The 12,409-nt window shown below is 39.5% G+C and overlaps 1 protein-coding gene across 1 annotated transcript in view; it reads left to right on the top strand.

Annotated features, from left to right (window-relative positions):
- The window catches only part of COL25A1 (collagen type XXV alpha 1 chain), a 348,081-nt gene that overhangs the window by 316,673 nt on the left and 18,999 nt on the right, over positions 1 to 12,409 (top strand). The window contains exons 28-35 of the mRNA XM_068136899.1: positions 558 to 602; positions 910 to 990; positions 1,689 to 1,751; positions 3,364 to 3,414; positions 4,095 to 4,121; positions 6,190 to 6,270; positions 7,872 to 7,907; positions 8,731 to 8,784. Of these exons, the coding sequence (XP_067993000.1) occupies positions 558 to 602; positions 910 to 990; positions 1,689 to 1,751; positions 3,364 to 3,414; positions 4,095 to 4,121; positions 6,190 to 6,270; positions 7,872 to 7,907; positions 8,731 to 8,784 (438 nt within the window). The remainder of the gene's footprint in view (positions 1 to 557; positions 603 to 909; positions 991 to 1,688; positions 1,752 to 3,363; positions 3,415 to 4,094; positions 4,122 to 6,189; positions 6,271 to 7,871; positions 7,908 to 8,730; positions 8,785 to 12,409) is intronic.

The following is a 12,409-nucleotide window of genomic DNA, read 5'->3' as shown; positions in this document are numbered from 1 at the left end:
GTTCCTTCATATAGTTGAGCATTCTCATATTGAGTTAATGATGTTAAAGCAGAATTCAGCCTTACATGAGTTTGTTTCCAACATCATAATGACATCATAGTCATCCATAAACATCCAACATCCTAATCTCTACCCATAGATATATCTTGATCCTTGGAGAATTCTCTTCAAGAACCAGTCACAGGTCAATGTTGTAAACTCTTTCACTGGGTGACTTATCTTAGCCAGGGAAAGAAAACATGAAGTTTCTGTCTACCCTACATATATAAGAGCCATGATTCCAGTAACTGACAATGTTTCCATTGGATTGGGGTCATTTCACCTGATTTCTGGCATTTCCTCTTCTTTATTTTATTTTACTTTAATGTGCTTATCTGGCCTTTGTATGACCAAAAGGTTGTGCGGCAAACAGAGGCTTTTTATTCAACATATTGCATATTTTACATATGCTGTTCTTTTTGATAGAATGCTCTCTGGGTTTGTCATTATTTATTGCCATTTCTCTGCCTTTTTCCTCTATGGTCTGGGACAAGCCAGTTCTGCCTTATCTTTTGCAGGGCGAACCAGGATCCCCAGGAACTCCAGGAGTTGATGGGGAGCAGGTACATTGGGTGTAAATTATGTAATGAAGATCATGTGAGCAAACATAGGTGATTTTGGGAGATTAATTCTGTTATCCGAAGTTGTAGCTTAGATTTCATAATCTACATAATATAATTATGGTCATTTATAAAGGTCATTATTGTGTTGCTACATACTCTGTGGTCTAACAGTGGCTGTGATTCTTACATATTGGGAACAAAAGTCAATCCATAATATGACTTATTCTGCTTATTAGGATCAAAACTAGAGTTCTCTTGGTCCTCTGGGTTTTTATACCTGACTTGCTGAATAAGTTGATATTTTTAGGGTCCTAAAGGCTCAAAAGGAGATACAGGTGATCCTGGAATGCCTGGAGAAAAAGGAGGAATTGGACTGCCTGGACTGCCAGTGAGTATGAAAAATAAATTAGTTTTAGTTACAAGTACATGTGTTTGCTCTCTGTTCCATCACCAAGGATTTCCAACAGTGCTGATAAATTGCAAATGGGACACAAAGCACTGGGGAGGAAAGTTCTGAGATTGTTCTGCAGCTAACCTAGGAGGAAGCGTGAGATTGTCACAAGTTTTCATTCCATTTACAGTTAAAGAAAATATTGCTTTGGTTTGAGAGAGCTTGGTTGGCATGCTGATCAGATATGTAACTCTCCTGTAAATTATAGCACAGCTTGGGCAAGTGTAGCTTGCTGGAGAAAGGTCTTTTGAACACTTGTCAGAAATTTCAGATGACTTAGATTGAGGAGGGAGAAAAAAATGCATCAATATTTATGAGATACATTCTTCCTATTCCTATAAAAATATATAAATGTAACATTTCTCAGTAAAAATAGAAACCATTCCAAAAATGTATCCACAGAAGTGCCAGCTTGTAGACTTGTCATAAACATCAAGTCACAACTGATAGCTGATGATATCAAAAAAAATTAAAAGTGGTAAAGTAACACCAACATATTTTTTTTTAAAGGAATTCATTGTATGTGTATTCCATGATTCTCTCTTTTTTTAACTATAATTATTTGGAAATAAATGTTATTGATTGCCAATAAAAGTAAAGCTGTTTGTAAATCCTCTTCTGTAATGATTTTGTAGGGAGCCAATGGTATGAAAGGCGAAAAAGGAGACATTGGCCTGCCTGGTGCCCAAGGTCCTTCAGTAAGTCTCAGTGTGCCATTGCAGTGACCATAGTCCAGCAATGGTTCTCCAGCTTTGGATTCTGAACAAAGTTTCATATTCATGCCTGGTCTTTCCTGACATCTTTGGTTCCTACACTTGAACTTTCAAGATATTTTTCTTCTTTGAATCCTTTTTTGCCATCTTGAGAGTGAGTGAACTTGTAGTCATAGAGTTAAATATGGTAATTAGAAATTAATTTTGTTGCGTGAATAAATTCTAAAGATAAATGGGGCAATGGATGGAAGCTGAGGCATAGGAAGTTCCATGGAAATATGAGGAAAATTTTTTTCCACTGTTATGGTGACAGAACACTGGAACAGGCTGCCCAAGTGGGGCTGTAGAATCTCCCTCTCTGGAGATATTCAAAACCTGCCTGGATGCGTTCCTGTGTGATCTGGTGTAGGTGATCCTGCTCTGGCAGGGGGGTTGGACTGGATGATCTTTTGAGGTCCTTTCCAGCTCCTAACATTCTGTGATTCTGTGATAAATCCTGTTCTGTTTATTCTTTCACTATGAACAACAGCCCTGCTTAATTCAGTTACAGTCTGCTGGCTCTGTAATTAACAAAAAGACAAATGCTTTGCAAGATAAAGAGATAAAACTGAAGAAAAAACCCACAACCCAAATCTCCCTCAACACCTTGTATTCTGGGCATCTCAGAAATTCCAGTGACAGCCAGTCTAGACTGACTTCAGCGATGTCAAGAATATGTGACCCAGGATGGAAGCCAGTTTTACAAGACCAGCTATTCTCCTGGTTTTTCAGAGAATTGTGAAGGCATTAAAACCAAACAAACAAAAAAACAAGCAGCAAACCTTACATTTCAAAGCTTCTTTTGCTGCCTCTACTGCCATCACCAGTGTCTAGTGTAGCAGAGGAGTGGCACATAAATCTGGAGTGCTGATCACCATCACTACTGCCACCTTGCACCTGCCTTTTGAGATTAAATCCAGGAAGACGATATTAAACTGTAAATATCTTCCATGGATTTGTTAGGAGCACAGAAAACCAGCACAAACTACGCATGCACTAAATACTGAGCAACCTGATTACCTATTTTAATGACTTTAGGGAATTCTTGGTGCAAGTGGGCTAAATTAAGGGAGAGAGAGAAAGCAGTTTTGAAAATATACCAAGGTCTAGCTTCAATTTAGTATCTTTTCCATTCATCAGCATTGGGGCAGGAATAAAACCATGCATCTTCTGTTTCTGCAGATTATGCAGTACAGAAACAATTAAGGAGCACATTCCATAAAATAAGTTCAAGCATCCCTGCTCATTACTGTTTATTTTAGAGAGTTAGGGGGGGGCGGGTTCCCACAGTGTCTTAAAGGGTGTTTTAGATCCAAGGAGTAAAAATAGAAGACAGGCACACTGCCATATAGCACAGGCAAATCTACACCTAGGTACCCTATTCTGTGAATCAAACTAAATCACATTCCTAAACCCCTTTCTAGACATGCTGTCAATCTGCACTGTTGCATTGCTGTGTTTGTTAGTGCTTGCCAGCAGATGGGTCAGTCTGACTTTTGGTATCTGTGAAGGATTTCTTTACTCTGCATGATTTAATGCCACTGTTTTTTATCTGTAGATGATAGGACCACCTGGACCACCAGGGCCCCATGGTCCTCCAGGCCCTATGGTAAGCTTGGGAGGGAGAGCAGGGCTAGAAAGGGCTTAAGCCCTCTTGTCATTGTAATGTGCCTTGATAGAAGTGTTATGAGTGCTTGTGACCATTGGAGAAGGACCTAGTTTGGGACCTTTTCTGCATGTCTTAAAATTCATAGGAAGTAGAGAAACAAATTACATCTGTCTATGCTATTGTGGCCTTTCAGTATCTTAACGCAGCCTACAAGAAAGCTGGTGAGGGACTTTAGGATGTCAGGTAGTGATAGGATTAGGGACAATGGAGCAAAACTAAAGTGTGTAAATTCAGACTGAATGTCAGGAAGAAGTTCTCCCCCATGAGGGTGGTGAGACACTGGAACAGGTTGCCCAGGGAGGTGGTAGAAGCCCCATCCTGGAAGTTTATAAAGCCAGGCTGGATGTGACTCTGAGCAATCTGATCTAGTGTGAGGGGTCCCTGCCCATGGCAGGGGGCTTGGAGCTAGATGATCCTTGAAGTCCCCTCCAACCCTAACAATTCTATGATTCTATGTTTGCATTAACAGACTAGTGGCCTGGTTCATCTCTGAATCAGCTGTTTACAGTTGCATTATTTGTGACAGCATTTAATTTGGGAGGAAAGCCTCTTGAGAGCAACAAACCCCTCCAAATTTTACGACATATTTTCATAATGAAAAATGATATCTTTATTTTCAGGGACCTCACGGACTGCCTGGTCCAAAGGTAAATTAATGGCTGCCTTGAATAGTCATGTTCTTGATGCCTGTAACATGGCATGCTCTGTTCTGTAATGCATGCGGCTATGTTTTGTCTTATGTCTCATGTAATAAGTGCTCATGATATTCTTAAACCTTAAAGCAGATTTTAGTATTGCAGATAGCTTAAAACCTTCTTAAATGTTCTGTGGTTGTTTCTGAGTAGGTTTTCTCTTGAGCATTGGCTGAATCCATTTTTTTTGTAGTAATACCTGTGATGTGGCACTAAATTATTTCCTTCCTGTTTGTGGGCAAGGTTCTCACCATCACACTTTCAATTGGAGTTACTTTTGAATATAAAAGCATGTCATGTGATCAGGAAATGGAAATAAACTCTTCTTCAGTTACACTCTCATGCATCTCCTCCTTCTTCCAGTAAAAATGGCCTTTCCCTTTCTTAGATGCCATGGATTTTGCTGACCAGTTCCTTCACACGTTATGCAAATTCCTTGTCACAAATCCATGGGTGTATTTTCATGTTTTCCAACCCAAAATGCCTGATCAGGCAGATCTGCTTACTATTTGAAGATACACTGTAGGGACTCTCTAAGCCAATGAATACAACTCAGGAATGGGATTTTGGCAGAGCTGGAATATTTTAGCCTGTGTTTTAATTCAGTAGTCACTACTATTCCAGTGTGACACTATAGAATAGCATTCATTAGGGCTAGGGATGTTGCCAGGCATGAACATTTTAATCAGTATGGATTCCTAATCACATGCACCTTTCTCATAAAAACTAAGAGGGAGTTGTTTAGTGGGATTTGTTCTGGGTTTTAAGGTGTGAGACAGAAAATCACAGGTTTGACTGCTTATGAGACTGTTTGTGTTACCTTGGCTCAAGAAGCCTGACTCATAAATCATCTGTTGAAGTCAAGTCTGTTTCATCTTAACACCAGTTCTGCCTTACCTCAGGCTTTTGACGTGAGACTCAGGCTTTTGTGAGATTTCATGGGTCTGTTTCCAAAACTTCAGCATTTTCAGTGCTACTGCTCTGAAGCCACATCAAGTCAAACAGAAGAAGAATGAATAAATGGCTACTTAGGCAAAGCAGGCAGATGATATCTGGAGTTACTTAACGCAGCAGACTAGATTCTAGTGAGATATAAAGAAAAAGTTAAAAATTAATATGATATAAGTTAACATAATACACTAAAGGGAAACCTAGGAACAAGGCCATGGGGAGCAACCTGGATGAAATATGTACGTATTTATGTTTCCCAAAAGAGGCAGGTTTGGTCAGTACTCTTCTGAGTGGGCAGCCCTCAAGCTGAAGTAGTTTATCATTACGTGAGAACAATTTATTGGAATTCCAAGCCCACCATTATCCTCTTAGTGATGTTTGATGCAATAGCCAATGCACAACTTAACACTTACAACAAGACAAGTGCCATTTTGTACGTTGTTTAAACCTCTCTGTATGAACAAACTACAAACCTCCCAAACAGTTTGGTAGAGCCTAGACTGCTTCTTTTATCCTTTTACTGTTTAATTACGTATGCTTAAAGGTTTAAAATATCTTTGTATAAGATTTTGCTGCAAATTCCAGTTTGCTGTAAGGAAAAAAAAAAAAGCAACAATTAATTACTTCCTTACAAAATGTGCATTTCAGGAGATTCCACTGTAGAAGCCTGCAGATTTGAGGCTTATTTTTCTGCAAGTTTTCTTTCAGTCTGAATTGTCTGCAAAAGGTGGTTTATAGGATTTGAGGAAATTCCCCAAAATCCCTGAATCTCCTGCTTAATTCAAACCATCTAATTGTAGTGATAGTTATTAGGAAAAGATTCAAAAGAATCTGCTACTCATAAGTTTCCTGTAGGTTTTTGTTTGTTTTGTCACACAGATTTTAAATCTCCAGCAGACACTTCCCAAGTGCTCTTGCCCAGCATTATATCAACATGTAAACTGGCAGTAAGCTGAAAAGTTTGAATTTGTGTCCTTGTTTCAGACTGGAGTTTGCAGCCACTTCTAAGTCTGTCCCCACTTAAGCACCTGTTATAGCACCAAAAATTTGGCATTTATACTTTTACGTTTAGGGTGAACCAGGGTTAAATGGTCTTAAAGGATTGAAGGGTGAACCAGGTCACAAGGGTGACAGAGGGCCCCTTGGTCTTCCAGTAAGTAAAAAAAAACCAAACCACAACTATTCAATCTCAGTGCAAAGCACAAACTTCTCTTTCTATTCCTGATGAACATCTCTGGTTTACTCAACAGCATACATAAAACATACAATGTTAGAGCAGAGCACCAGCGTTGTTTTGTTTTACCTCCAATCTGTGCTATTGTCCAAAGTAATGTCCTGTGCCCCCCCAGTGCTGTCATTTTTGGCTTGTGGTTTTTTTTTGTTATATGTCAGTTGAAATTGTTCAGTGTCACAAGGATGCCATCACCTCCGTTGCATAAGTCATATTGTTATTTAAGTGTTGTATTGTTGTGCCATGACAAAAAGGATCTTCCCTATTCAGTTATTCCTCCACTCTTTTACTTCTGCAGTTAAAATGGAGAGTGTTAACTGAGGGGGGAAAAAAAAAACTGGCTTAGGGAATGTTTTTAATTTTTTTTTATTCATTAGGGATGGTCAGCTTCACTAAGAACTTTAATTTATTGGGGGGGGGGGGGGAATTAAACAAATATTTCAAGTTGACAATGAGAGATAAAAAAGCTTTGGACTTCTGCTCTAATCCCCCTGAAAATGGCTAAAAGGAAGAAGAATATTTTGGTTCTGCCAGAAATGTTTGCTCTGACCCAAAGCAAAATATGCCATTAGTTTTTCACATTTACACAGATCTTGGCTTGCTGCTGCTTACTGTTTCAAAATGTCATTTTAAAGAGCAAAGTCCAAGTGTCTGCCCTTCTAAAAATGTCTCATTTTCACCCGTAATGACAGGGGGTGTTATTTTTTTTCTCTCTCTCTCTTTTGTGAGTTTTCTGTTTGTTTGTTGGTTGGTTGGTTGTTTTGTTGGGGTTTTTTGCCTAGATTATTCCCTATGCCCCAGCCAATTCTGGTCCCACTAACCCCAGCATTCCTGCGAGCAGTGCTGGGATAGTCGAGCAGTTTTGCTGTTCTGTTATTCTTCTGCTGCCCACCAGAGGTCAGCCGGTCCCCAAGGATCCTGAAGCGAATAGCCCAAGGTGCCGGGTGCTGCCCGCTTCCAGCCCTTGGCTGTGCTCTGAACTTCGGAGCGTACTGGGAAAACAGGAAATGTGATTGTCTCCCGGGCTCTGGGAAATGAATGGGGTCATTGTAGTCAGGATCCAGAATTTGTTGACTGCATAATGCAGTGTTCTTGCACTTAAATACTTCCTATCAGCGTCAGCATACATTTCTCTGTGTTCAGCATTGTCGTTAATTGCAAATTAAAAAGCATATGACTAAGATTGCAAAGTCAATATTTACAAGTTAAGGCTCAAACCCACCCTAACAGCTGGTGTTTGTAGCACTCCTAGAGCTCAGCATTTTCCTGGTCTAATATAGTGTGGCATAAAGGCAGGAGTGGGTCAGTGATGTTACACTGAAGTGAGAACAGAATCAGGCTTTTGATCATTTCTGTGAATTTTTAACTAACATGCCGTAGTGATGTGATACCCCTTCCAGACCCCCCTGTCACAGCTTGTACTGTACGTTTGAATTGTGTTTCTTCATCAGCACCACTTACTAATCTCACGTTCTTGTTGTTCGTGTCGAACCCATCATCCATGCTTCCACCTAACCACACAGGGAGCATCTGGCTTAGACGGAAAGCCAGGACCCCGGGTGAGTCTCTCATCTTTCTGTGTCGCTCTTCCTTACCAAGTCCATGTCCTTTCCTGTGGCTTACCGGCCTCCCTCAGGTGCTGTATGGAGGAAGGAAGGCCAAACACCCCTGGAAACATCCACACTCTATAAGTGGGGGCCTCAAGCAGACTCGTAGGGCAATGTGTGTGGGAAGGAAAACGTTAGTCTCCACAGGAGTTCTGAATCTCTTATAAGAAGTTTTGATTTTCCTTTGGATGACAGCCTTGGTTGGGGTGCTTATTTTCCTGAGTAAAATTAGGGATTTAGTTTACCCAGGAAAACATTTCTGGTCGGTGCTAATATGGAATCAGTGAAACAGATGTGCTGGGGTTCTGCTGCGGGCATTCTCGTATTAAGCTTAAATGGTAAACTGCTTGCTTTTTATAGTCGTAAAATAATGGACACAGTGAAAGAGGAGTGGAGTTATGTGTTTGAAATATTCCCACTGATCACTGCAACAGGCAATTTCAGCCTTACAGGTGGACATCTAAATTTAACAATGTTTTTTAAAAAGAAAAATCTTTTTTTGACAGTTTCATTTTTCCTGATAACATTTCTTTCAATAAATTTCAAATCTGGACAGCCTAAAGTAAAACCCTGATAGGAAAAAGATGGATTACCTCATATCAGGAGGAGATTTGAAAACTCAATGGATTCATTTGACCAGGTCCCCTCACACTTAAGCCTGAAATTTCAACCAACAAAGACTGATTCCATGTTAGTTTTTGGCTTGGAATACTATTGAAACTAAAGACTTGTAAGAGCAAGACATCTCTCTTACCCTCTTTGTTTCCTTTCGTAGGGTATAGATGGCCCAGTTGGTCCCCATGGCCCTGCAGGTCCTAAAGGAGACAGAGTAAGTCTGTGTTCCTCATGCTTCTCTTTACAAAGCAGCTGTTGCCAAGGCAAAATGTCATGTGGCTACTTACAGTGTGCCTGGATATTACCAAACATAACAATATCTCATCTATTTAAGGACCATCCTAGGGCTGTCTATATGTTCTGTTTACACACACATGTCACTCTTTAAGGGTTGCTCTTGTAACTCATACTTCAGAGGAACTGGCATTTTGTCATAGAATCATAGAATCAACAAGGTTGGAAAAGACCTCAAAGATCATCAAGTCCAACCTGTCACCCAAGACCTCATGACTACTAAACCATGGCACCAAGTGACACATCCAATCCCCTCTTGAACACCTCCAGGGATGGTGACTCCACCGCCTTCCCAGGCAGCCCATTCCAATGGCTAACAACTCTCTCTGTGAAGAATTTTCTCCTCACCTTGAGCCTAAACTTCCCCTGGCACAGCTTGAGACTGTGTCCTCTTGTTCTGGTGCTGCTTGCCTGGGAGAAGAGACCAACCCCCTCCTGTCTACAACCACCCCTCAGGTAGCTGTAGACAGCAATAAGGTCTCCCCTGAGCCTTCTCTTCTCCAGGCTAAACAATCCCAGCTCCCTCAGCCTCTCCTCATAGGGCTTGTGCTCGAGGCCTCTCCCCAGCCTTGTTGCCCTTCTCTGAACACACTGAAGTGTCTCAATTTCCTTCTTAATATGAGGGGCCCAGTCATGACTACTCAGTTAGAAACTTACAGGGCTTTCAAATTCACAGTGCAACACAGAATATAATTTTGACTGATTTCATTATTTTGTTTAAATTAATTAAGAGAACAAACTGGGAAGAAAGAAGATAGTATGAGCTGGAAAAAAAAAAAAAAAAACCAAAAAAAACAAAACAACAGTATTTCTTACTTCTTTGTACTTGCATATTTTTATCTCTACCTTCTAAAAAATTGTAAAGATTCTTTGGGTTTTTATCTAAAAAGAAAAATAAAAGAAAAATAAAAGGAGGGGGGAGGGGGAAAGCAAGCTTGGAAGATAGAAGCCCTCTGAATATATCTGAAATGCTCACAATAGATTTTCTACTAATAGGATAGGGAGATTCACTGTGAGCCTGTCATCTTTAACAATACACCCACCAACTTGTACAACAAAACACAAAAGATGATGCTTTAGACTAACTAAAACCTCCAAGGAGTTGCCAGCCCAGAATTTTGTCTCTTTGAATTTCTGTGCTAAAATGACTTCAGACTTGCTGTAGTAAGGAGGCACCCATATGGCAGAAGTCCATTTAACTTTAACAGCAGTGTATCTGAGAAAGATATGTGGGACTTGGTGATTCATTTTTACAGGGCTGAGAAATAAAAACAAGACATGCAGCAGAGTCCAAATCAGGAGCAGTACACTCTAGGTACCATTCAAGCTAGTTAACTGTCTGAAGGTCTTGGGTACTCTGCTGGGTTTTTGGGGGGGTTTTGTTTGTTTTTTTCCTAAGGGATTACAAATTCAAGTCTTATTTCTTATTTTTTTTTGCATAAGCTCTGTGAAATGATAGTTGAGCATCATCTTCTGAACTTCAGAAAATACTTAAAATATATATGTAGAAGCAGATATAAATGCTGTACATTCTATTCTTGCATTATGAGCTTTTATCTTGAAGGATAGGGGTAGGTACTATGAGTTGAAATGTCTTTCAAAACCAATGTCCTCTAATGTAAACTAGTCTCCATATGTATAGAAGATAACTACAGTTGGGTTCTTTTCTCATGAAAATATCTAAAGTCATAATAATTCATACAGCTGGCTCTAGAATCAGCCCTACCATGGCTCTTGACAATAGTTACAAAGAGGATAGCAACTGCTGTGGTGTGAATCAGTTCAATAATTACATGAGCACAGAAGGATAGAGCTGCACAAATATAGAAACTAGGATGTGCAAGAAATTCCTGCACACACAGTTTACTGTGCAGGTAAAATAATGGGAGGAAGTTCTCAAGATACTTTTTTTACAAGCAATCAAATAGCAAGATTATTGCTGGAAATGTTCATTGAATTATTCAGTCCTGTTTGGGAGGAGTTGTTTGTAGTGTCATTATCTGATGTGTGCCTGGCAATGATAAATGTCTGGTTATCTGAATAACAAATTGTGTGGGTTTAATGCCGTTTTGCAGCTTGCTTTTGCAACTGTTGAACTTGTTTATGTGAAAGCAGGAGGAAAACATTTTTTGCCTCCAGATTTCAAACCCTGCCTTTTAATTTAAAATGGTGCATGGTGCCGTTGCTCACTATCACTGGACAGGATCACATCTTGTCCATATTGATAAGAAAAAGCTTGGGCCAATATTCACCTAGGGATAGGTTAGGAAGCCTGCCTTGGAATCTCTAACTTAGAGGAGTCTTTTCCTAAAGAAGGACACCAGGCATTCCTACTATGAAACATAGCCATGTTCTTGAATCCATGTTATTTGAAGTCTGGAAAGGCAATCTCACTTTGAAAGAATGCATGTGAAATGCTGGTTGCTATATATTTATGTCTCCTTAAAAGTTAAGGAAAGCAAGTATAATCAAACAACCCAGGGATTTGTTCTATATAAATCTTGGATCCATTTTTGCACAGGCTGCATTTGAGGCAATGCTGAATTAATCTTCTTAGGTAAGAATGGCTGTTCTGCAAATTAGGATTGTTTTTTTATTTCCAATTTATCTATTTTAATTAAAATAAGAAACACCAGACAGTCTTTAAACAGAACTTATTTAGATGATGAGAGAATAGACTAGGAAAATAGTGCATGCCACCAGAAATAAGGAAAACATGCATTTTAGGTCTTGCAGGTCTTAATATTTGGCTATGGAAAATAGCATTCTGCTGGAAGCTTACAGAGCTTTTACTGAAACTCACTTCATTAAATGGAGGAGCTGATCATAAGAGGCCTCTGAGTCTGGCTGTGCACTTATTAATCTCACTTATCCATTATTCTGAGGGAAAACAGAGAATATTGGTAAACAGATAAACATCTTAAACTACTACCAGTGAGAGTATATATTAACCGGAAGGGTTATGACAGGCATAATGTGTCTCCAGTAATGTGTGTCCATCTAAAAGAAGCCAAAAGACAGCATTAATGAAATGCTAATGTCCTGAAACTCTTGTCTTGATAGCAAAGACAAAGTTTTGGCTCTCAGATGATGTGGTCTGTGCAATACTGCTATCATTATGTGCATTCTGTCCTGGGAGGGAAAGTGCATTCTCTTTAATTTGGTTAAAATGTTTGTCACCACGGCAGTGTGGTGACATCGCCATATCAGTGTTAGTGGAGACAGCAATCACACAGCTTTATGCATGTAAATGGTAGTTCATATTTACCCCATGATTCAGAAAAGGGAAGTTAAATGGGAGGTAAATAAATAAATAAATAAATAACAAAAGTATTTCTGAAGTTTGTGAATGTCTGTTTGCCTGGAGGAAATGCTTTATTATGACGGGTAAGTATGCCCTTGACAGTTCATCAGTCTTATATAATCCATCAATATTCAGGACCTCATCTGATTTTTCAAACACTTTTCAGCATGTGCTTTGTATTGGAGGCAAAAAAAAAGAAATGTGAGATACACTTCTCGAAATATCTTCTTACACAGCAGAC

This window comes from Melanerpes formicivorus, unplaced genomic scaffold (genome assembly GCF_026170545.1).
Source record: "Melanerpes formicivorus ecotype bairdi unplaced genomic scaffold, bMelFor1.0.p_v2 SCAF_4, whole genome shotgun sequence".
Classification (NCBI taxonomy): domain Eukaryota; kingdom Metazoa; phylum Chordata; class Aves; order Piciformes; family Picidae; genus Melanerpes; species Melanerpes formicivorus.
The sequence above is the reverse complement of the archived record's forward strand: the minus strand, read 5'-3'. Positions and strand labels throughout refer to the sequence as shown.